Source organism: Triturus cristatus, chromosome 1_2 (genome assembly GCF_964204655.1).
Source record: "Triturus cristatus chromosome 1_2, aTriCri1.1, whole genome shotgun sequence".
In the NCBI taxonomy this organism is placed as follows: domain Eukaryota; kingdom Metazoa; phylum Chordata; class Amphibia; order Caudata; family Salamandridae; genus Triturus; species Triturus cristatus.
The window spans coordinates 758,382,756-758,405,831 of NC_140580.1; the positions used below are offsets into that span (position 1 = coordinate 758,382,756).

The 23,076-nt window shown below is 46.0% G+C and overlaps 2 protein-coding genes across 3 annotated transcripts in view; one reads left to right on the forward strand and one right to left on the reverse strand.

The window, feature by feature from the left end:
* Window positions 1-758, forward strand: part of LOC146867967 (sperm flagella and cilia-associated protein 1-like) — a 368,080-nt gene extending 367,322 nt beyond the window's left edge. Inside the window, exon 8 of the mRNA XM_085608716.1 lies at window positions 673-758. Coding sequence (XP_085464842.1) covers window positions 673-674 — 2 coding nt within the window. The 3' untranslated portion in view covers window positions 675-758. The remainder of the gene's footprint in view (window positions 1-672) is intronic.
* Window positions 1-23,076, reverse strand: part of ERLIN1 (ER lipid raft associated 1) — a 286,035-nt gene that overhangs the window by 53,227 nt on the left and 209,732 nt on the right. For both annotated transcript variants that reach the window (XM_085608714.1, XM_085608713.1), the window contains exons 10-11: window positions 22,236-22,325; window positions 1,124-1,203 (exon numbers count right to left, since the gene is read on the reverse strand). In XM_085608714.1, coding sequence (XP_085464840.1) covers window positions 1,124-1,203; window positions 22,236-22,325 — 170 coding nt within the window. The remainder of the gene's footprint in view (window positions 1-1,123; window positions 1,204-22,235; window positions 22,326-23,076) is intronic.

Here is a 23,076-nt window from a genome sequence, read left to right on the forward strand (position 1 = left end):
AGCCTGAAGACCTACAACTGCACCAACCTTCCTGAAAGAAAATGAAAATACCTTTTATCCGCATACATGGGTATGATTAGGTCCCAACTAACTGAAATGGGTTTTTCTAAAAATGAAATGTGAAATGTTACAAATGTGGAAATGTAACGAGTCTTCCTAGTTCCAATCCAACGAGCATTGATGCTTCACACTGAAGGAACTTTAGATTTAACTGCAAAATATATAGACAGATTCAACTGGCTCAAGAGGAATGGTTTATAACTGACTAATGTATTATAGAAATCAGTTAATTCAGAACATATTCTTTTCTCTTTGTTCTGCAAACTGTAATAATAAAATGCTTTGCCCAAGAGGTTTTCACAGACCAAATGTTGGACTTTCTGTAAGTAGTGAGATAAAATATGCAGTGTTGAATGCACCAGCTGCCACGTTACAAAATAGTATTTTTCTGATAATGGAGGCTGAAAGGATGTACATGAACAACATAAAACAATAGAGATCTCACAGGCTATTATAACTTTGGTCCAACGGTGGGGTGGTGCGGCGGTGGTGACCACTTAAAATGGCTGTTTTTTTGTTTGTTTTTAAATCATGATTATGCAAATTAAAAATTAAATTGTTTTCTTTCTCCATTTCGTTGTGCAAATAATGTGTCACCTTTCTTCTTCACAGAACTACTCCACTGACAGAAGCAACATGATGGTAGATTTACTTGGATACACGGCGTCTAACAGCAACCTAGTATAGTGTGTTGTATGCTCTCAATACAGTGGTATTGTCTTGCGGTATTGTTTCAACTTTGATCAAGCTTGTAACCATAAAGTGTGAAATATCTGTTGGTTGGCATTTCCACAAAATTCATATTTATGGCAAAACTTGAAAGAAATAGTGAATTTTTAACAAATGTAGCATGTTGGAGCTTTCTTTTCTAATGGGTTTATTCCTGTAAAATGGAGAAATAAACAATAACAAAACAAGGACTCAATCGGACACTATTTTTTGATTAGGTGTTTACTGCATTCTCATTAAATGTGTTCCTTTTAACTTTGTGCCAGCACCAGGCTCACCTCGCAGTGAGTGTCCTAAGTCAGTCCACCTCAGGACAGAAGCATGCTGTTCTCACCTTATTTGATTCTGCAAATGTCTGTGCCGTGTAGTGCTCAGCGTCAGCTTTAGCCTTTTCTCTTGCTAGGTAGGCAGAATCTGAAAAGGAAAATAAGCACGGAATTAAGGGAATGTTAAAGAGGGCTTTAAGAGACACCATGGGCAGAGATCTCGTGGACGAGAGCAACGTTAAAGAAAGGGCTAAAGAAAGTGCAGAAACATGGAAGGAAAGGGGAGCGGTGCAATTAAAATAAATGGGAAGCTGAGCCATTGCAAGACAAAGCCAGTGAGGTATGAGGAGCCAACACAAAAGTTCAGGATTTATGCAAAGCATTACAGAAAAGAGGGCTCAGGGCTGAGCCGGCTAAGGGTGGAACGGAAAATTTGAGACTTGGGAGATTACAGACATGTAGCTAGAAAGCAAAGAATTCAGAAAAAAGGAACACAGATATGATGTTAGGGAGGAAACTGGAGGAGTTAACCAGATAATAAAAGATGGGGGTAAAGGAGTCTCATGCAGTAAGACCATAAAAGTGCAGTGCACAAACAGCAAGCATACAAAAGCTGTCTCTCTGAACATCATGCTCCCAGACAGGGCCGTAGACCATAGCAAAGCGCATTAATAAATTAATGTCAATGCGCCATAACCCCCTGCTGAACATCTGATATCCGGTGCTTTCAGGGTGATACGGCCATACCACCTTGAAAGCACCTGATCTTGCTTGTTCTTTGAAGTTAAGCAGGGTGATAAGGAGCCATGGCACAAATTCTGAATGCAAATGTGGAGCACTTTAAATCATTAGCTTGGAGTCTGGACATAAATATTGAGCACTATCTGTAAGCGCTTCGGACTAGGTAAGAAAACGTCAATATGCTTTTGAAGTGCAGACTCTTGAGTAACAATTTCGTTGACACAGAGCTTTGAGGTGAACGTTAACTACTGTGTGAGCACTTGGTGATTACTAGCTTTTAAAGAGACATTTTGCTTCTATAAGAACTCCGGCAAGGAAAGGTTAAGAACTTTATGAGCTCTGAAATGCCCTAATAGAGCATCTTTATTCAACATCTTGAACTTTAAAACTGTTAAACAAGAATTATATTTTTTCATATTGGATGAAGAAATAAACAAAAACAGTAAAGATTCTTGGAAACCTAATGCCGGCAGACTGCGTGCAGTGAAAGAATGTATTACCCAACAGTTAGATGTGTTTTTCGCCTTGCTCTGGGAATCAGCAGTTGTTTCAATAGAGTTTATCTGTATGGACTGGTGACTCAAAAGTGCTAGTGGTTGAAAGGTATGCCCTTTGTGAACCCCATAGGTTTTTGGATGTGTACATGTTGTAGGGACACAAACATATCCGCACTATCATTACACAACCACATCCTTATACCAGTCCTCTCTTTTAGGTGAAGTGGTTCTTTACCAATGCGTTTCACCAACAGTGCCTTTGCTGCAAATTGCCTTTTCCCAAATTGGATTGAATTAACATAACCTAATATGGCCATCAAAGGTTTCAGCTCATATCGGCTCCATAACATGTTTGAAATGGTTTGAACGATCTCACGCCAATAATAAGAACTCGGGGGACAGGACAGACAAGAAGAAGAAACCATGCATGGGCTGCCCCACATCGTAGACCGTTATGCAACCAAAGGGATATACTCTCCGTTTTTTTTTTTTATCAGGGGTGATATATACCCAATGCAAAAATTTAAAATGGCGTGGATACTAATTCGGATTCATGGAGACTGTCTTGGTCTATATACAACAGTACGTCCACCTCGCCTCAGTCAGCTCCTATCCAGTGTTTGATTCCAATGCCCGCCTGGTGTGGAGTGGATGCCACCGCCTTCAAAGCAGAAGCAAAGGTGCACAGCTTGGATAGCCATCTTGTGGAGTCTGCGGATCTGATCAGCTGGGTTAGTGGCTCAAATCCAGGACGCTCCTCTGGGAGTGCAGGTATCTTCTCCCACACAGTATTTCTTAGGCACAAGAATGTGACTATATCTAAGAGAGGGGGTCCGCATCTACTCTTGAATTATGTATGTCCTTCTGGAACAGGGATGTCCCAGGTCAGGCAACTGTGTGTCTTGGTCTGTGTATGCATCACCCTGGCTTCTGTGGTGTGTGGGAGTAGTGTGTTGAGGGCCAGAGAGATTGCTGGTCAATAAAGGATTAAGAGTTTGGATCACAAGTTTAATATTTTCCATTCCCAGCATGCACCTGCTACCAAAGTAACTTGCCTTTTTGGTCTGAGCAAACCAAGTGGTAACAGACTTGGGGGGGGGATGTCTAGGACGCGATCAGTCTGCTCTCTCTCTGGCGCAAGACATGGAAGCCTGAGTGGTACCGGTAGCTAGCACAGTGACACGGAGCAGAACTTCCAGGATTTCGCTCATCACAATTTTTGCGCAAAAAAAGTTAAAGTGCACTATGCCTGCAAATTCTTACACAATGACCAGAAACGTAGTTTACTACACCCACTAACCTCAGCGCTTGCCAAGGGTGGGAACTAGAGGCATGGGGCCAAGGGGCAATCCAGCCTCCACTCTACAATGAATACACAAAAATGGGCTGCCCATAGAGTGCGGAGGGGGCTTTGGGTGTATAGTTCCCCTCTCGGTGTAGTACCAGTGTAAGTGACTCTGTAGAAAAAGGAAACAAAAAGAAGAAAACATACAGACCAGAGCGTGTAAGTATGTATACAACTGGCACATTGTACCATCCATACGGAGTCACTTACACTGGTACTACACCGAGAGGGGAGGTATACACCCACAGCCCCCTCCCACACTAGAGGCAGGTTCATCCTTTTGACACTAGGTGTGAGAAGGTGAACCCTTAGGTAGTAACTTCCCTTTGGGCCTGAAGAATGCTACGTACCCTGCGGGGGCACAAGTAGAAACATGTCGACCGTATTTAACACGGTGAAGGGAGAATAACGTCCCATATCACCGGTCACTTCTTTTAATCGCCATACATTTGCTCCCTGAATAAACCTAGTATATGGACAAATGTAATGGTTTTTAATTCAATTATCACTCCCCCACGGCCATCACTTCGCTTTAGAAGTGCATCCCTGTGTCCAGGTGTGTGCCCGCCCTCTATCAAACCAAGTTTTTAGAGGGCGAGAACATCCGATGATGAAGCATGACACCGGGCGGTGTGTGAGGCCAGTCCGTAACTTTTTATGAGATGCCCCCATTTGCACCGCATCTCTCTCTAACTCTGTAGGTAGCTGTAGGAACGCACTCTAGGGGCAGCCCATTTTTGTGTATTCAAGAAACGCAGTTTCACATTTCCCTTTTTCTAAATATTCTCAAACCATTGGCTGTAAGTGCACGCATGCCTTTATGCGTGCTGCCTTCAGAAAAGCTGCTGCAGTACGGTCACTGTTTGGAGAGCTGGTGCGGTTCACCAGCCGCAGGCTTCAGGAGGGCACAACGAGGAGTGTCTGCCAACTGGTCTGGAGGTGCTGCAGGGATATATATATGGCCTTCCCTTGCTCCCCCCTCCTCTCTGCAGTCAACGGCTTGAGGGAGACAGTGAAAGCAAGAACGTTTCTATTCTGCTCAGCTGATTGCGGCAACTCGCTAGGGTAAAATCCAGACATAAAACACTTGTAGTCAAGTTTATGCGTTGACCCACCAGACGGGTTTATTTTCGCCTCAAATGAGCAGCTAATGCGCACTAGAGTAAAAGAAAGGATATAAGAAGCACCGGAGCAGGGGGTCTCAGAGTATGACAAAGAATATTTTGTTAGCTAAAGCGTGGTAAACGTACTGCAGCCCCTTTCAACCGGAGTAGTGTCGAGCAGGGTTATTCTCAAACATTTTAATTTAACTTTGTGAAAAGACAAGTAACAGCAGCGTGCCCAAAACAATGCTGGAGATACGTAGCATAAGCAGTCGATAGGAAATGGGCAGACCAAACGGACCAATGGCTTCTCTGCCATCATGTATCTTCTAGAATCTTTTTTATGCCAGCATTATACCTTTAAAAGCCAGCGTATTTGACTGTAGGAGGGATATAAAATGAAAAGGGGAAAAGAAGAGGAAATAGGGTAATGTTACGGCTATAAATACAATGAATGTCACTGGTCAGGCTCTTCTCGTGGGTGCTGCTGCTGACCTCTCCTTCGATGTGTAGTTCCTTATCCAAGTCTCTGCCATGGATCTCTGCTTTACTTTCTGGTTTCTCCTTCATTGCTGCGCAACCTTCCATATTCCTGGCGGGCTCATCAGAGGCTTTTGTATCGTTACTGCCTTCTGCCTGGAGCGCCTTTATCATTGTAGCATTTTCAAATGGACAGTACGTAGCACGTCCCGGACATCCGGTCCTGCCAGTTTCCTAAGGAAAATGCATTTCTAGGCTTTCCCATGTCCACTGGAGAAGGTGACTGGTGGGTTGTACTAGTGGTTGGAATGAGCATGTTGAAGCCCATAGTCCGCATCATGTAACATTTACTCTGATGCAAGATAAGCTAGCTGGCTTCAGTGAAGATTTTGCATCATTAATGAAGGTAGATTTCTTGATGCGAAATCCTAGTGACCAAGCTACAATAGCTAGTCATGAAGCTATGCATGAAAGGAGGCATGGCAAATATTCACCCAGTTACTTTTCATACGCCTATTTGGAAAAATTCAATTTTCTCCTGGAATAGTTTGCTGAAAACTGCAAAACATAATGTAAATAAAACAAGCCGCAGCAAAAATGTTGCTAAAAATACAATTGTCTGCTTCAAAATTTGCTAACCCTTTCTGCAAAATCCTAGAGGGTTCGGAGTAATATAGTTCCTTTGTTTTTTTTCGATTTTGAATCCAATCTGAATAGATTTTAGAAACAAGATAGCATTACAAATCAGTTACTTGTTCCGTACCCCTTCCCTGAACCCCCACTAAACAAAGACATGTGAGTCACACCATACAAACATTTTTACTCTGAGCCCCCCCCCCCTAAGCAAAATGTTTTGAGGTCCGGCCCCCCTCCAAAATGTTATGACAAGGATTGGGGGAGCGGGAGGGACATGGCTGCGTGCAGGGAGTGGGGCTTATGAGATGATTTCAGGAGCACTTTTTCTATAGCTTATGAATTGCACCAAATATGAGACTTCTAAAGCAGCAAAGGCATAAAAAAAAAACAGATCCCAAACAAACTGCTCCCCATAATTGGGGTGTTGTGAGCCCCTCACTCTTTGACCCCAATGCAACTACACCTGCTGCACTAATGATAACTGCAGTCCTGGGTAGCAGGCTATCTCCTTTGCCTTTTTTACCTCTTTCACTCCATGATGGATCATCACCTCTGTCCTAATGCTTGAAAGGACAATAAGCTGCCATGCCCTTTTTTTAAAGGTACACAGTCATACTTGTGATGCAGTGGGCACCCCCAAATCCCTGGGCCCCAGTCCTGCTGCATCTGCTCCTTTATGATAACCAGCAGGGGCCACTTACACACTTGGCAGCAGTACCAGCTTCACTAATGAATGTCCCTTTAAAAAAAAGAAAACACTTAGATTGTCCCCTTCTTTGGGGTATCTCTCTGAAGAAGCTGTCTCTGGCCATTTGAAAACATAAAAATGGGTACCCATACATTGCTCCCTATTCTGGGCCTTCTCTTTGACATTATCTATGAATCTCGCTCCTTTCCTCTGTCTCCTAGACCATTACTGTCCTAATCGAGAGGATTAGGGCTCTGCATCTGAATGCAACCCTGCTGGCCTTCTACCTGCCACCCCAGGGACATAGCTTTCACAAACAAACTGCCCCTGAATGGTTAATACTGACTTTGAGATGCCTCTGCCAATCAAAGTGTGGGTGGTAGTGCAGAAAGTTAAAAAAGAAACCATGGAATTATGAGTTTCTGCAGCAGCAGCATTTTCCACATAATTATCAGTGTACTGCATTTGCTACTTGATCTGCAGATTTCAACAACAAAAAAATCTTGATTCTAGCTCAAACGGAACAAAAGTTACTTAAAGCGTGAGAAAGTGTTCCGGAGCAGTGGAAGGCCCTTTGCAGAGATTGACTGGTAATCTTGTAGTTGCTTACTGCTGTATTTGGCTGCTACACTGGTATTAATGAGGTGAAATATTTCCCGACAGTGATACTGTGAGTTAAAATGACAAAATAATGAAGTAATGCTAACCACAAAATGGGGCGCATAATTTACCTTTTCTTGCTGCATAATTTAGTCAAACCTGCCGCATAATGTTGTCCTCTTCTGCTGAATAATTCCAGTGGATCTGCTTAAAGTTTTATGGTGGCAAAGATCTATTCTTTTTAAGATGTAATGTAAAGGAGTTATCAGCTGGGATCTGGAATAGTGGAGACATTTACAAAAATGTCTGCATTAGATAATGTTTGATTACTTATTACTAAAAAGTATGTTTTGTAAGAACTTGTTTTATCTCAATCACTGCATCATTTTGCAGCAGCCTTGCTTAGAATATGTAAGGAATATGCTACTTACCAGTATGCATCTGTTCTTGGCATGTAGAGCTGCAGAGTTGTACACTTAGCATAGATCGCCATCTGGTGTTGGGCCCGGATGTTTGCAGTTTGTTTTTGTTCTTTGGAAGTCACGAGTTCGGTGACTCCTCCTTCGGTCCGTACTGCGCATGGGCTTCGGCTCCATCCTCAGATTGTCTTTCGCCAACAGGGAAATGGAGCGTAGTAATAACAGTGAGAAACCCATGCGTGTTGTATCTAAATAAGATGGACTGGAACGGATACAGGTAGCCGGGGAGGCGGGTGGGCGTGTACAACTCTGCAGCTCTACATGCCAAGAACAGATGCATACTGGTAAGTAGCATATTCCGTTCGAGGCATATGAGCTGCAGATTGTACACTTAGCATAGATTATATAGCAGTACCCAACCTTAGCGGCGACCACCGGTATCCGTTGCAGTGGTTTGAAAAAGTGTCTTTAGTACAGCCTGGCCCACACTAGCTTGCTGCTTGGAATGCACATCTACACAGTAATGTTTTGTGAAGGTGTGCGGTGTTGACCATGTGGCTGCTTTGCAGATGTCATCTAAGGGTATGTTCCCTAGAAAAGCCATAGAAGCCCCTAACTTTCTAGTAGAGTGGGCTTTAGGTGGAACAGATAATGTTCTTTTTGCCTTTTGATAGCAAATTTGTATACACTTTACAATCCACCTAGCTATCCCTGATTTAGAGATGGGGTTGCCTTTATGTGGTGGAGAGAAGGAAACGAACAATTGTTTAGTCTTCCTGAAGGGTTGCGTTCTTTGTATGTAGTACAGCAAAGCCCTTTTAACATCGAGTGTGTGTAAGGTCCTCTCTGCAACAGATTGAGGTTGCGAGAAAAAGACAGGTAATTCCACCGATTGATTGAGATGGAAGGGGGAAATGACCTTGGGCAGAAACGTCGGATTTGTACGAAGTATGACCTTGCTGTGATGTATTTGTAGGAAGGGTTCCTGTATAGTGAACGCTTGTATTTCACCAACCCTTCTAAGGGAAGTGATAGCTACGAGGAAAGCTGTTTTCCAGGTGAGGAACTGTAGCTCACATTTATGCATTGGTTCAAAGGGTGGACCCATTAGCCGTGTAAGAACTACATTTAGATTCCATACAGGGGAAGGTGGTGCCCTTGGAGGAATTACTCGTTTAAGGCCTTCCATAAAGGCTTTAATAGCGGGCACTCTGAACAGTGATAAATGCTGTCTGTTTTGTAGATAAGCAGCGATCGCTGCTAGGTGTAGGCGTATGGATGAATATGCCAGGTTACACCTGTGAAGATGGAGCAGATAGCACATGATGTGCTGTATGGATGCATCTAAAGGGTTGATTGTATTGTTACGGCAGTAAATTACAAATCTTTTCCACTTTGCGGCATAGCATGCTCTAGTGGTAGGACGTCTGGCTTCCATGATGATGTTCATGCAATCAGGGGGAAGGTTAAGGTATCCAAATTCTAAGATTTCAGGAGCCAGATCGCAAGGTTGAGCTGAGCTGGGTCCGGGTGCCTGATTTCTCCATGGTTCTGGGTTAGGAGGCATGGGGACAGGTGCAGTTTTTGATGTGGTACCACCGAAAGCTGTAGTAGTGTGGTGTACCACGGCTGCCTGGCCCATGTTGGGGCTACCAGAATGAGTGTGAGGGAGTGCTGCTGTAGCTTCCTTACCACTAATGGAATTAGCGGGAGAGGTGGAAAGGCGTATGCAAATCTGCCTGACCAGTTCATCCATATCGCATTGCCCTTGGACAATGGGTGTGGGTATCTGGCGGCGAAGCTTGGGCATTTTTTGTTTTCATGGGTGGCGAAGAGGTCTATCTGAGGATGCCCCCACTGTTGGAAGAATGGGTGAAGAACTTGTGGATGCAGTTCCCATTCGTGTAGTTGTTGCGTTTGTCTGCTGAGCAGATCTGCCACGGTGTTTTGTACGCCTGGAACGTGCTGTGCCAGGAGAAAGATGTTTTGGGGAATTGCCCATCTCCATATGCTCTGGGCTAAGCGGGAGAGCTGGGGAGAGTGTCCCCCCCCCCTGTTTTTGGATATAATACATTGCAGTCATGTTGTCTGTGCGAATGAGGACTGCTTTGCCCGAAATCTGTTTTTGAAAAGATTTTAGGGCTAGAAAGATTGCCAAGAGCTCCAGATGGTTGATGTGGAGCGGTTTTTGCTGTGGCGTCCATAGACCTTGCATGGTGAGGTGTAAGAGGTGCGCTCCCCAGCCGGAGAGCGATGCGTCCGCTGTTAGAATCACCTGAGGAACCGGGTCCAGGAACGGCCGCCCTTTGGAAAGGTTTGTGGTGTTCCACCACTGCAGAGAGTGATGGGTGCGGCCGTCCACCAACACCAGATCCGTCAGCTGACCCTGGGCCTGGTTCCACTGTTGTGCTAGGCACTCTTGAAGTGGACGCATGTGAAGTCTTGCATGGGGCACTATGAAAATGCAAGACGCCATCATTCCTATGAGCTTCATAAACACTCTTGCTGGAAGAGAGTGTTGAGGAAGGAAGGTTTTGCGCAAGGCTTGTATGCTTGCGATTCTGGCTGAGTTTGGATAGGCAATACCTTTGGAGGTGTCTATAGTGGCCCCGAGATATTGCTTTGTGTGAGATGGTATGAGGTGGGACTTTTGGTAGTTCACCGTGAAGCCTAGCAGGTGGAGCAGTTGGATGGTGCTGTTTGTATGTTGCACACATTGGTGGTAGGACGCGGCTTTTATCAGCCAGTCGTCTAAGTAGGGGAAGACGTGAATCTGTTGACGTCTGAGGTGTGCTGCTACTACCGCTAGGCATTTGGTAAACACCTGTGGTGCGGTGGTGACCCCGAAGGGGAGAACCGTGAATTGGTAATGCTGACCGTCCACCACGAACCTGAAGTACTTCCTGTGAGAAGGGTGTATTGGAATGTGAAAGTATGCGTCTTTCAGATCCAAGGTAGTGAGAAAGTCTCCCTGACAGAGGAGCGGGAGGACTTGTTGTAGGGTGACCATGTGGAAATGGTCTGAATGTATGTATGCATTGAGAGGCCGGAGGTCCAGAATGGGCCTCAGGGTCCCGTCTTTCTTTGGTATCAGGAAATACAGAGAGTAGACCCCTAGATTTTGCTGATTGACGGGGACCTGCTGTATAGCGTGTTTTTGGAGGAGTAAGAGCACCTCCTGTTTGAGTAGTGTGGAATGTTCTTGAGACATTGGACGGTGTCTTGGTGGGATATTGGGTGGGGTAGATGTTAGCTCGAAACAGTACCCTGACCGAATAATTTGGGTCACCCATTTGTCCGATGTTATGGACTCCCATGCGTGGATAAATTGTTGTAGTCTGCCCCCGACCGGAGTGGGATGGTCTGGGGGGAGGGAAGGGAAGTCATTGTGCGGGCGGGGTTGCGGAACGGGTGGTGTTAGTTTTGTCCCTGCCCTTATTGTTGTTGCCTCTGTAACCACCCCTTTGGTTGCCCTTTGAAAAGGTATTTTGAGGAGGGGACTTGTAGGAGGTAGAGGCGCTATCGGTGGAGAAGCCTCTGCCTGTGCTACGAAAGGATGAGCGTTGAAAGGAACGTTTAGGGGCCTGTGATTGGAGTGCCCCCATAGACTTTGCTGTGTCTGTGTCCTTTTTCATCTTTTCCAACGCTTCGTCCACCTTTGGCCCAAAGAGAGTTTGTTGATCAAAAGGGTGATTTAGTATGGACGCCTGGACTTCAGGCTTGAACCCTGAGATCCTGAGCCAGGCATGATGACGAAGCAGGACACTGGTATTTATTGCTCTAGAAGCAGTGTCGGCTGCATCAAGGGCACACTTAATGGAGGTGTTTGTAATTAGTTTACCCTCCTGTATCAGGTCATGAGCCTTGCGCTTGTGTTTTTCGGGGAGGTGCTGCATAAGAGCCTCAAGTTCGTCGTAGTGTGCTCTGTCATAGCGCGCAAGTAGCGCTTGTGTATTTGCAATGCGCCACATGTTTGCAGCTTGGGAGGCGGTGCGTTTGCCAGACGCGTCTAAAAGTTTCGATTCCTTGTCTGGTGGTGGGGCTTCTCCTGAGGACTGGGAGTTAGCCCGCTTTCTAGCTGTGGAGACAACTAGGGAATCTAAGGGAGCAGGGCCCTTAATGTATGCAGGGTCTGTGGGTGCCGCCTTGTCCTTTTTTTCTATTCTAGGGTTCAGTACCCTGGCCCTGACCGGGTCTTTGAACACCTCTGCAGCATGCTTGGTGACACCTTTAAGCATGGGCAAAATAGACGTGGACTTGTCCTGAATGTCAAATGTGTCCAGGAGGAAGTCATCTTCCACTGGTTCGCTATGCATGTCCACCCCATGGTAGTGTGCTGCTCTCTGCACTAAGTGGTGAAACCCTAAGGAGTCCTCTGGAGGAGACGGCCTGGATGGGTATAGGTCGTCCTGAGGCATATCAGGTATGTCAGGGTTGTGGTAGTCTTCCCATGGGTCTGGGGTCCCCGGTGGAGTGGGGTCCATTGGGGCGTCCGCTGGGTCATAATGTGGATCCCCGAAGTCCGGATCTGGGGACGGGGTCGGGGAGTGATAAGGTAAGGGTGGCGGAGACCTGGGAGGGGGTGGAGGAGGTGGAGGAGGAGGTAGTGGGGAGGGCACTCTGAGAGGAGAAGTAGCAGAGTCCTTCCGTTTGGGCGGTGGAGGAGGAGCCGGTGTGTCAAGACGTCTCTTGACAACTAAAGTCAATAGCCCAGTCTTTGGATCTTTAAATAGAGTCTTTTGCAAAGGGTCTGGTGTAAAGAGATCCAGTGGCGCCGAATCGTCCGCTGGCGCCGATGTTTTCGGAGCCGAGGGTTTCGATGGTTTCTGTGCGCCATGCTTTTTTGGAACCTCCGGTTTTTTCGGCGTCGAAGGAGTTTTCGGCGTCGGAGCGTCGGTGCCGACAGATTTGTGTTTGTGTTTCGTCGGCACCGAGAGTCCAGGCTTCGGCACCGGTGGCTTCGGAGTCGAGCTGGGTATCGCTTTCTTCGGTGCCGGATGGTGTTTTTCGGCACCAGGCGTCGGCTGGCTCGAGCCCGAGCTGCCGTGAGACTTTTGAGGCTTCGACACCGGGCCCGAAGGTGGGGTGATGGAAGCTGTGCGCTTGGTTTTACCCAGGCCTGCAGGCGAGGGTGTAACCTGTGTCTCTTTGGTTTTGGGTGCGGGGGTGGGAGGGGGTACAGTACTCACGACCCGCTGCGCCGGTGTGATGTCCTCCACGTCGGAGTCGTCGGCCTCGGAAGCGCTGACGACGTCGTCCTCCTGCTCGGTGTGTAGATGCCCCGAAGCTTCGGCGTCTTCTCCGAAGATGTCCGGTGGAGCCGCGGTCGAGGAGTGCGCCATGGTGCGTCGAGCTCTTCGATCCCGGATGGTCTTTTTGGATCAAAAAGACTTACAGGCGGGGCAGTCTCTAGCCTCGTGTTCTGGGGAGAGGCAAAGGTTACACACCTGATGGAGGTCGGTGTGGGGAAATTTAGACCCACATTTTGGGCACTTTTTGAACGGAGTCCTTTCCATCGGCCGGGACCGGAGTCGAGGAGGGCCCGAAGGCCGGTGCCGATGTACGGGATGGAGAAAAGTGCCGCTTCGAGAGATGAAGAAAACTCGAAGAACGAGGATTTTCCGTCGAGGCTGGAACCGTAGAAGTTCGAAGCCGGAGCACGAAGTATCACATCCGAGCCCGATGGCGGAAAAAAACAATCTGAGGATGGAGCCGAAGCCCATGCGCAGTACGGACCGAAGGAGGAGTCACCGAACTCGTGACTTCCAAAGACTGTCCAAAGAACAAAAACAAACTGCAAACATCCGGGCCCAACACCAGATGGCGATCTATGCTAAGTGTACAATCTGCAGCTCATATGACTCGAACATACTGTTTTAAAATAATGACTTGCATATTCACAGTGCTTTCTGCCACAGGCTGGGACCTCATAGCACTATAAACAGGGCCACTGGAATTATGCGGCAGGAGAAGGCCAAATTATGCAGCGTGGTTGACTAAATTCTGCAGCAAGCAAAGGCGAATTATGCTACATATTGTGTGATAGCATTACTGCGCTATTTTTACACTTATTAACATTGTCATGGCCTTTATTGCCCCTCATAAGTACCACATTAACACCCACATATAGCAATAAGCAACCAGTCAACCTTTAGAAAGGGCCTTCCATTGTGAGGTAACATGTCTTGCTGCATTTTTTAATCTGCAAATTATGCAGCAGAAGATGGATTATGTGGCAAATGCGGGAAAACCATAACTATGCACTGTGAGTGCAGGGTAAGCGTGAAAGTGAAGGGTGAGAATGAGGAGTGAGTTGTCTGAATGTAGGGTGCATTCCCTGACACTTGAAGTAACTCAGCATGTTATTGACGGGCGTAGGGTTTCAGATACAAGTTAAACTATTGCTATTATGGAATTAATCAGGGAATCGAGGGTGAAGGAAATAAATAATGTGCTGATCCTGCAATAAACTTCCAGTCTTATGATTAGGGTTGCCAGCTCATTGTTTTGATGTTGCAGACGGTACAAAAATAAACAGTTACCTAAAGCCCTATTTACAGCACTTATCTGTGCGTACTTCGAAAAGCAAATATAAAGCACTTTTAAATGTGTTCTAGGAACAGACAAAGTCAAATTACAAATGAATACGTACTTTTTTTTTATTTAAGACCCTATTTAGTGTCAAAGCAAGGTCTATGCAGGCTCTTTAAACATACATGGCTGGCATTTTTTCATTTGGCAAACCTTTTCTATATTCCTTTTCATGAAATGCATTGTCACGCTACAGCAGTAAATTTACAATACAAATGTAAGGAAAAGGAGTCGGGCCCAGGGAGTACTGGAAAAGGAAAAAAAAACTAAGCCTCCGTAACCAGTTTCCAAAGGTATGCAAATGATCTTTAAAGACCTGTGAAAAACTCGGGCGTGCTGGAGTCTTAAGACTCCAGACACTGCCCAGCCGAGCCCCCAGCATCACACCCACTGACCTTTGGCCCCAGGGCACTCTGAGGGCTTCGGAGTAAAAGAAGACAGCCTGGAAATGCAGCAAATAAACATCGCTGCACTTCCAGGCGTCTTCATTTACATGTGCTTGCAGAGGCCTTTACACCCCCCCTGGGAACCCATCCACGCCCCCCCCAGGGGGGCACGCCCCACAGTTTGAAGACCTGTGATTTAAGCCCATATATTACATTTGGATTGTTTAGGTAGTACAATTAGTATCAATGCATCATATTACAGCGAATCAGCATCATAGACACATCTAAAAAAGTATTAATGATCCGTTCCTTATACATCTTGTCACTTTGTTCACTCTTGGTGTTGTCAAGAGAGAGGGTTAATGAATACTTTAAATGACATGTTAAGAAACTTTCACTTCAAATTAACGTCTTTGCAATGTTGTGATCTAATGCACTAAACTGAAACGTACCATATGTTTTAAAAAAGATTTAATTGTTATGTGCCAAAAGAGGTTACACAGCATGATAATTGGTAGATATGTAACAGATTCCATCGTACAATCACAGAAGAACAGTGCTTGGCTATTTATGAAGAGTTAGCATACAATTGTTCTGTGTAACAAATTGACCCATAATAAACTGTCCCTCCCACCCCCTGCCAGTTGCTGCTGTTTTAACACTCAGTGTAGGGAAGCAGAGCAATGAAGCCTGTGGGGCTTAGAAGAAAGTGTTCTAGAGAGGGAAATCATGACTGTGTTGGAGATAGGTGCTCTTAAACCAATGCCTTCAGTAGTTGCATAGATGTGGCAAGAACAACTACTAAATAGAACCCGAGAGTATGTGTGTCGGGGTGGATTATGAGTGGGGAGTATCATCCTTGGTGCAATCTTAAAATATCCCAAGCTTGTGCAAGAAAATATATCATCAGGCTGGTTCTTTCCTCCATATGCAACCGGTTGCTCTCTGATGTCGAGAATACAGTTTATGTTTAGAAGTCGGGTGTGACTACGGCTTTTTGATCGAGAACGCAAAAGACGTCAACAGGTTTACATTCCTCTGGAGGAAATCTACGACCAACTGTGACAAGCCTGCCTTGAACAGTCAGTCGTTGAGTGTAAGAACGTGGCTCTGTATATACTGTTCCCAAATAGGTACAGGGTGTACAGAGTCCACAGTCCCCAGAGGTTTGGCAGAGGTTACAGTTGGATATAACCTTACTCTCTAAAGTGGTAGCTTGGTCGAGCAGTAAGGCAGTATCAGAGGACAGTGTAAAGCATTTGTTGCACACACTCAGCCAGCAAATGGTCTCACACACTTAATAACTTAACTCTAGGCCAATGGTTTATATATAAAAAATATATGCTTGTTTTATTTTAGAACCAACAATAGGTATTAAAATATACTTTCTCAGAATGATATGCTTTATATAAATACTTTTGCAGTATGCAATTGACTTTTGTAGAAAGTTACAAGTGGTTGCAATAGACAACACAATTCTAAACACAATAATGCATTGAGTTTAATGGAAGTTTCAAGTTATTTGCCACAGATTACTTTTAGGATTACTTTTGGAATTCCAGGACTGGATCCTAGATTCAGTCCTGGGTCAATACTTTGAATCAAGTGATAAAAGTCGACTTAATTACTGTGATGATTTTTAGACAATATTTTGCCATTTTAAAAATGGACACTTGGAAAATATTTCATAGAAAACAGTCAATGATTTCCTATGGCAGAAAATTCAAGTTGCAGGTATAGTATGTTCTTGTTACTTTTGTAATCCAGTACTGGGTGCCTAGACTCAGTACTGGGACCTTTATCCAAAACAGGTAAGTAATTACGTTTTCAGATATTATACGATTTTAAAGAATATTTAAAGTTTGCAGAAATTGACACTTAGAAGAAATTTCACAGAAAAACAGTCAATGATTTCCTATGGGAGAAAATTGGGTTACTGGTAAGTACAGTTGTAAGTATTTTTCAGAGTCAGTGCTGGGCACCAAGATCCAGCACTGGGAGCTCACCTAAGAGCAGGTGAGTGTTTTCGTTACTCGGCTGATTTTTGGTGAATATTTTAAGTTTTGAAAAGTCCACACTTAGAAGAAATTTCAGGAAAAGCCAGTCAACGTTACCCTATTGAGAAAATTGAGTTATCGGTTTAAAGGTAAGTACTCGACTGGCAGAGTTAAGGTTCTGGGCATAGACTCAGGTGTCTCCCAGGGTCAGGTAGGTACAGTTGGTTCACCCTCAGCGGCTCTAGGGCGGCCGGGTGCAGAGAGAGTTAGGCCCAATGTTATCCTATGTGAGGTAGGGGGGGCCTTGGTTGGTGGTTGGTGGCTGCTGACTAGCAGGCCACGCGGCTGTGGGAGCTGGGCTCCTGGTCACTTACTCAGGGCAAGTGGGGAAGTAGATAGGTGTAGAGGTTGCACTGCCAGGGCCACTCAGGCGGCTGGGTGCAGGGTGCTTTTGAGCCTTCGGGCGCTCAATTGATTTCAATGGGAAATCTCCGGTTTAGAAAAAGACTGCAAGCTCGGAGATGAAGATTCTTCAGGTGCCACCACCACTTCTAGAGGCAAGTTGGGTAGTTGGAGGATAGGTAGGTACCCCGGGATTGGGCACAGGGGGCCGTGGGGCACCTTTTGGTGTCGGGAAATCTTACCCTCTGTTGATCGCGGTTGGGGGGGCACCTGGTTCTGAGGCTGCAGGCTTCTTCAGGAGTGTCGAGGGAGGTCCTTGGGTGCCGGACTCGGGGTCACAGTCGCCGTGGGGTCGTCCTGGTGGTCTTTGTTCACTCCGGCACAGGCCAGGCTTGGAAGGTGCAGAGTGTGCTGGGTTCGCGGTTCCGGGCTGCTGCCAGGGATTAGAAGTAGTATTTGAGTAGAGCCTCTACTCATGGGAGTCCCAGGGGGCTTAGAGTCAAAAGGTAGCCAGGTCCTCCGGGGTTTGTGAGGTTGCTGGCCACAAGAGATGCCGGGTTAAGCAGGAGCAGGTTCGAGGGTCGACAGGCCGGTAGGGCTGGGGCCAAAGCAGTTGTTGTCTTCCTCTTCTTAGCAGCTGCAGGGCAGGTCTTCTTTCTTCTAGCTCTTCTTCGGATTTTGGAATCTGGGGAAGGAAGGTTCAGGGTGCCCCTAAATACTAGATTTAGGGGCGTTACAGGTAGGTGAAGGGCAGGGACCAATGGGTCCCTGTCCTGGGGTGGGGTGGGTACACCCCCTATCCTGCCTCTCTCCTGTGGGAGGGGGCAGTAGCCTAGTCCTGATTGGGCAGGGTTTCCCATCTTCAAGATGGTGTGAGCCCGGAGATGTGCTTCACCTCGCCTCCCCCACCTGAGGGGTGGGGTTGGCAGGCTGGCACATCCACTGTCCTTATTTGGGGGTGTGTGTGTACGTGTGCGTGTACGTGTGCGTACAGGGCCTCTAAGGTTGGCATAATGAGTGCTTCAGCCATTAGAGGCCTGCCCTGGGTACCTAGGGTACCATTTACCAGGGGCTGACATGTGGCCAGGGTTTGCCAATTTGGTTTTTGTGTTTTAGGGAAGGAACATAGGCCCTGGGCACCTGATTGTGCCCTGGACTCCTGCCAATCAGTCAAATTACATTCAGCATTTCAGCAAAGAGTGGGGCATACCATGCAAGAAAGATGGCACTTTCTCACATTGAGATAGGGGAAAACTGGCGAGCACAGTAAAAGGAGTCTCTCGCCTACCTTAAGAGTATGTAACATCTGTAGATTCACAGGACGGGCAGATGAAAGTATGCATCTTGCAGGTCCAAGGCAACCAGTCTCCCGGATCCAGGGAAGGCAGAAATTGGGCAAGTGTGAGCATTCTGAATGTTGTCCTAGAATTCGGCTTACTGGTCGACTTCGACAACAAAGAAGACATGTCGCAGGAATGGCCTCCTGATGGAACAAGTCCACCCTCTCGATATGGAACAGAAGCTGGACATTAGAGAGGCCTATGACATCTTTCAGTATTTGGCAACCTACAGGTTCATTTCACAGTCCTGGATCGCCTTTGTGTGCATGACAGCACATTCTTTGCATGACTTGGACTCATGCCCTGAGCTTAAACACCAAATGTACACCTTGTGCAGGCCCGTCATCGACATCTTTTTCGACAGTCACAGCATGGTTTGAGCCCTGTAATCTTTGGAGGGGACATTGTTTCCTTGCACACTGGAAAAACAAATCGGAAGAAATAGTCAACCAACAAAAAAGCAAAAAGGGAGTGGCGTTCCAGATCTGCATTTAAAGGTAGGGAAATAAATGTACTAACCTCGGTTCGCAGGGGTGGGGCTTATATGTGAATCCACTCTGTCACTTTCTGTGCAAAACAAGGCTAAGGAGAAGTTCCATGAACCCACCTAGCAGCGTGAGGAAGCAAAAATGCAAAAGCCTCCGGAACCAGCCTTGTGCCTGGGAAACATTTTATAAGTAACGAGTCTGCAGAAGTTCCCATCTGAAATGTTCGCCACATATCGAAAGCCTGACACAGACCGTAAGTGGACTGTAGTTCACTAACCTTATTAACCCATGAAGAGAGGTTGAGTGCACCAACCAATTCGATCCAACGTTGTTCACTTAACCTACTGAGCACTGTATAACTTTATAACTTGATAACTTGATAAGAGGTCTCCACTTATGAGACTATGTTATGCCAAGAAGCCATCTGCTAAGGACCTTCTAAGCGTAGGTCTCACATAAGTCACTCCAGTGTTTGGTGTGAGGGATGGGAGAGCTCAGGTCACATTTTTTTGCCAAATATTCATTGTAGTTAGCATTTATCTGTGGCAAATAGCCTATGAAATGGAAGCTAGCTTGTATGCTTACTAAAAGGCCACAGTGCCCACTTTTTAGGTCTCGCCTGAGCCAGCGCATGCTCTGTCTCAGGCGAGACATTTAGTATACGGTATTTCAAAGTGCTACCAGCGCTGGCCTAACGCTTGCATTCACGCGAACGTGCACAGCTGCCCGCTTTCAGCATCAACTGGAGCGTGATTGCATTGCTTTCACTTTTGGCGGATCTGCGCGCGCACCATTCGCGTGTTTGCCGGCACGCGCGCGCACCATTCGCGTGTTTGCCGGCACGCGCGCGCACCCCTGCAATGCTCGTTATTCACACCATTTGACCAGTCTTGAGAACTACATAATCGCTAGTGCTCGTTAATTAAAGACTTTAAACCTTTAAGCGTGTGCTTCTTTCTCTAAACGCTTCCTTGTGTAGTGCTAATACCCTGTCTTTTTCTGTGTCACCCTGCAATCATTCTTTCGGGAATGTGTTACTAGCAGATCATGAGCCAGAGGTATTGTATGCTTCTGTCCTTTTAAGCGCTGGTTTCACGGATGAGGACAAAACTACGTGTCGTAAAACATCAGCGCCCTTCTAAGAGCCCACCCCCTCTGAGACCAGAAGGACCGCGGCGTCTATTCGAGGGACGATGCGCGCGCTGCACTCTTTCAAAGTTCAGCGTTCTGACAATGCCCTCTTCCGGCCGTGCCCTCCCCACCGGTATCAACTGGAAAAGACCCAGGAGTGCTGCAAGAAACTTACACCAGAAGTTTTTAAGGCCGGCACATCGTTTCCTTATTGTGTTAACTGCATGTTCAGTTTGCTACCTGTGGGGGAGCTAGGGCGCCTCCCAAAACCACATCTCACCATAAACATACAGTGAGAGGAACGGACGTTTTACAAAGTAAGCAACAATAATATATACTCCAGACTGCAGACATTTTCACCACAGAGGCACCACATTCAATCACGGCTTATTGTCTGGGCAAAAATAATGCTTCGCTTAGCTCTGCTGAAGCTTTTGTTTTTCTTGACTGCACGGTGCCCGCTGCCCACCCACAAAGGGTACCCACCACTGGCAGAGACGGACCTTTTATCCCCTCTACGTCGAGCTGATGCAGGGATGAAACAAGCTGCCTAGATCAGGAAGTTTTACACGCAGGGCATGCTTCACTCTCCAGGGCATGCTTCGCCCTCCATGAAGCACCGGAGTCCAGGCTCGGCAGAGTTGTTCTGTTATTCTTTTCTCGCTCTGAACTTTTCTCCTCCCGCAGCATTTCCCTTCACCGCCTCTCGCTCCCCCTCCCGCCCCCTTTAGTTTAGTGCAGACCAAACCTCTCCTTGTTCTTATTTGCCCTTTATTTTGTGGGTTAAACTTGCAATAACAAACAAAAAAAAAAAACGCACAAGGTTGTGAAAGACAGACATGTTGACTGTCAATGCTTGATTTTTTTTAAAAAAATAAAACAATTAAATTAACATCCATTCCCCGTAATTGTACAGCAATTTAAAGTCGTGACTCATCTGAATTACAAAATCAATGAATGCTAGAATAAACACCACCTGGCAATTCAGATGTAATCAAGTAATAAAAAGATTTATATGCTACTTGTCCGCGTTTGCAAGACCGCTGTCTAAATGTGGAATTTTTATCTGCCTCTCTGCCATTAATCTGTGAGACAGGACGGTCCCACTCTGCGCCCCTGCTGACTCCATGTGGGAGGTTTGCTGAATTGTGGCTGCTGTGTGTGCTTTCTAGACTTTGCCACAGAACGTGGTTATATTTATCCGTTCTGCCTCTGTGGTTTAACTGGTAATGGCTCACTGTGCTTTTATACTGAGCGGCGCCGAAATGCAACTCCAAACCCATGGCAAGTCTGATGGGCATGTAGAATAACAGACTCTGTACCCCTAAGTGAAGTGTAGAGCGGGCGAACATTGAGTGAGATTGAGTTATGTTTGGGCTCCACGAGTGCGAATGGGGGACCTGTGACCTGGATAAACCTTTAGAACACAGAGAGCCGGAGATGGACTCTGGACGTTCACCAATGTCAAACTGGAAATCCTTCAATAATTTGCAGGCAGATGAACGGCTGTCTTCCGGTTCTCAGTTAACAGCAGTGAAAAGATTCACCATACAAGCAAGAAAGAAGCAAATATGTTTTCCAAAAAGACAGTACACTAGAAATGTCACTATGTATAGACAAACTAACAAACTCAAAAGGAAGTAAAATGCCTAGTCTCCAATATAATGTGGATGTTCTTAGACTTAAAAGTTTGAGCAGCTGCTTGCTAAACAAGCATTGACAAAGTTAGTAGCCTTGGTAATTGTGTGTGAAATGTTTCCTTACCCTTCAGTATTACGCAATGAGAAGTGCTTTTTGCAGCAGTGCAAGCTTCCCTTGCACAGAACAGATATTGCATGAGTAGCAGAAGGGCAAGTGTCCTTCAGGCAGATAACCAATACAGCACATAGACTAACAGCAGTGCAAGCGTCTCTTACACAGTGCAGTGTCCCTTAGGGAGGTAACCAGTGCGCATTGACTAACTGCAGTGCAAGCGTCCCATAGGTACTGTGCAGCATTGGGCAGCAGAATTCCCAAAGATAAAAATGCATAGTCATTTCATGTACATTATGAACAAGCATTAGCATAGCCAATAGGTCTCGCCTTTGGGACCTTATAAGTGTTTAGTTATCCAGCACAATATCCTTGGTGCAACAACATCAAGTGTTGCATAACTAAACACTTATAAGGTCCCAAAGGCGAGACCTATTGGCTATGTCAATGCTTGTTTTTTATAGTAACTGCGTTACGTTTTAAAGCAGTGTTAACAAACCATACCTGCATAGCCCATAGAAATAAAAGGAGAGCCCAGGAAGAACAAAGACCTGACACTGAAAGGTACATAGAGTGTCACCTACCTTCTATTTCCGAAATCCTTTTCTCCGTTTCTTTTTCCATAATCTTCTGCTGATAGTGTATCTTGGCAACCTGGGCAAATTTCTCAGCCTCTGGAAATGAAAGATAAAAGCATGTGAATAGAGATACCGAAGAGAGACATGGGCCTAGGAATGTGAGAGTTAAAGAGAGCTAAGGAACAGAGGGCATAGATTAGGGGACATCACCCGTGAAATAAAGGGATTATAGAATTGTTAAAAGAATGGTGCAGATAAGGGGTCACTGAAAGGGGAAAACAGTCAAACAAAAGTGGTGTCAGCAAAAGGGAAATGAGAGGGAGGCTATGGGCTTCAGGTTGGTGAAGACAGTAGTTCCCAGCTCTTGCACAGCCTGGAGGGCAGCAGCAGTAAAGAACATGCAGAGCAACGCCAGTCTGACTCACTTTGCCAGTGCTGTGTGGGCTACGCCAATGTCAGAGGCTTTTAAAATGTGCTGCCTTTGTCAAAACCAATAGCAGTGATTTGCCATGTTAATAGTATTGAAAACATTGTTTTCTATACTTTCAAAATGCTGGTGTATGTAACGCAACATGCGCCGAGTCAGACTACGGCCGATGTTTTCGATGCTTTCAAAATGGCCACTGTGTGGATTGCCCCATCACGTAAATCGATGGTCCTTTTGAAAGTAATGCCAATAGCTGTAACTGTATATTTTAAACATCTAGCATTGGCAAAACCAATAGCAGTTACCACAATAGTGCAAGATTGGGGCGGCAGGGGACGGAGACACACTAAAACAAAATAGGGGAACAAAGATGCATAGTTAGTGCAGCAAGTCAATAGCCAGGCTGTCATAAAGGCCTAC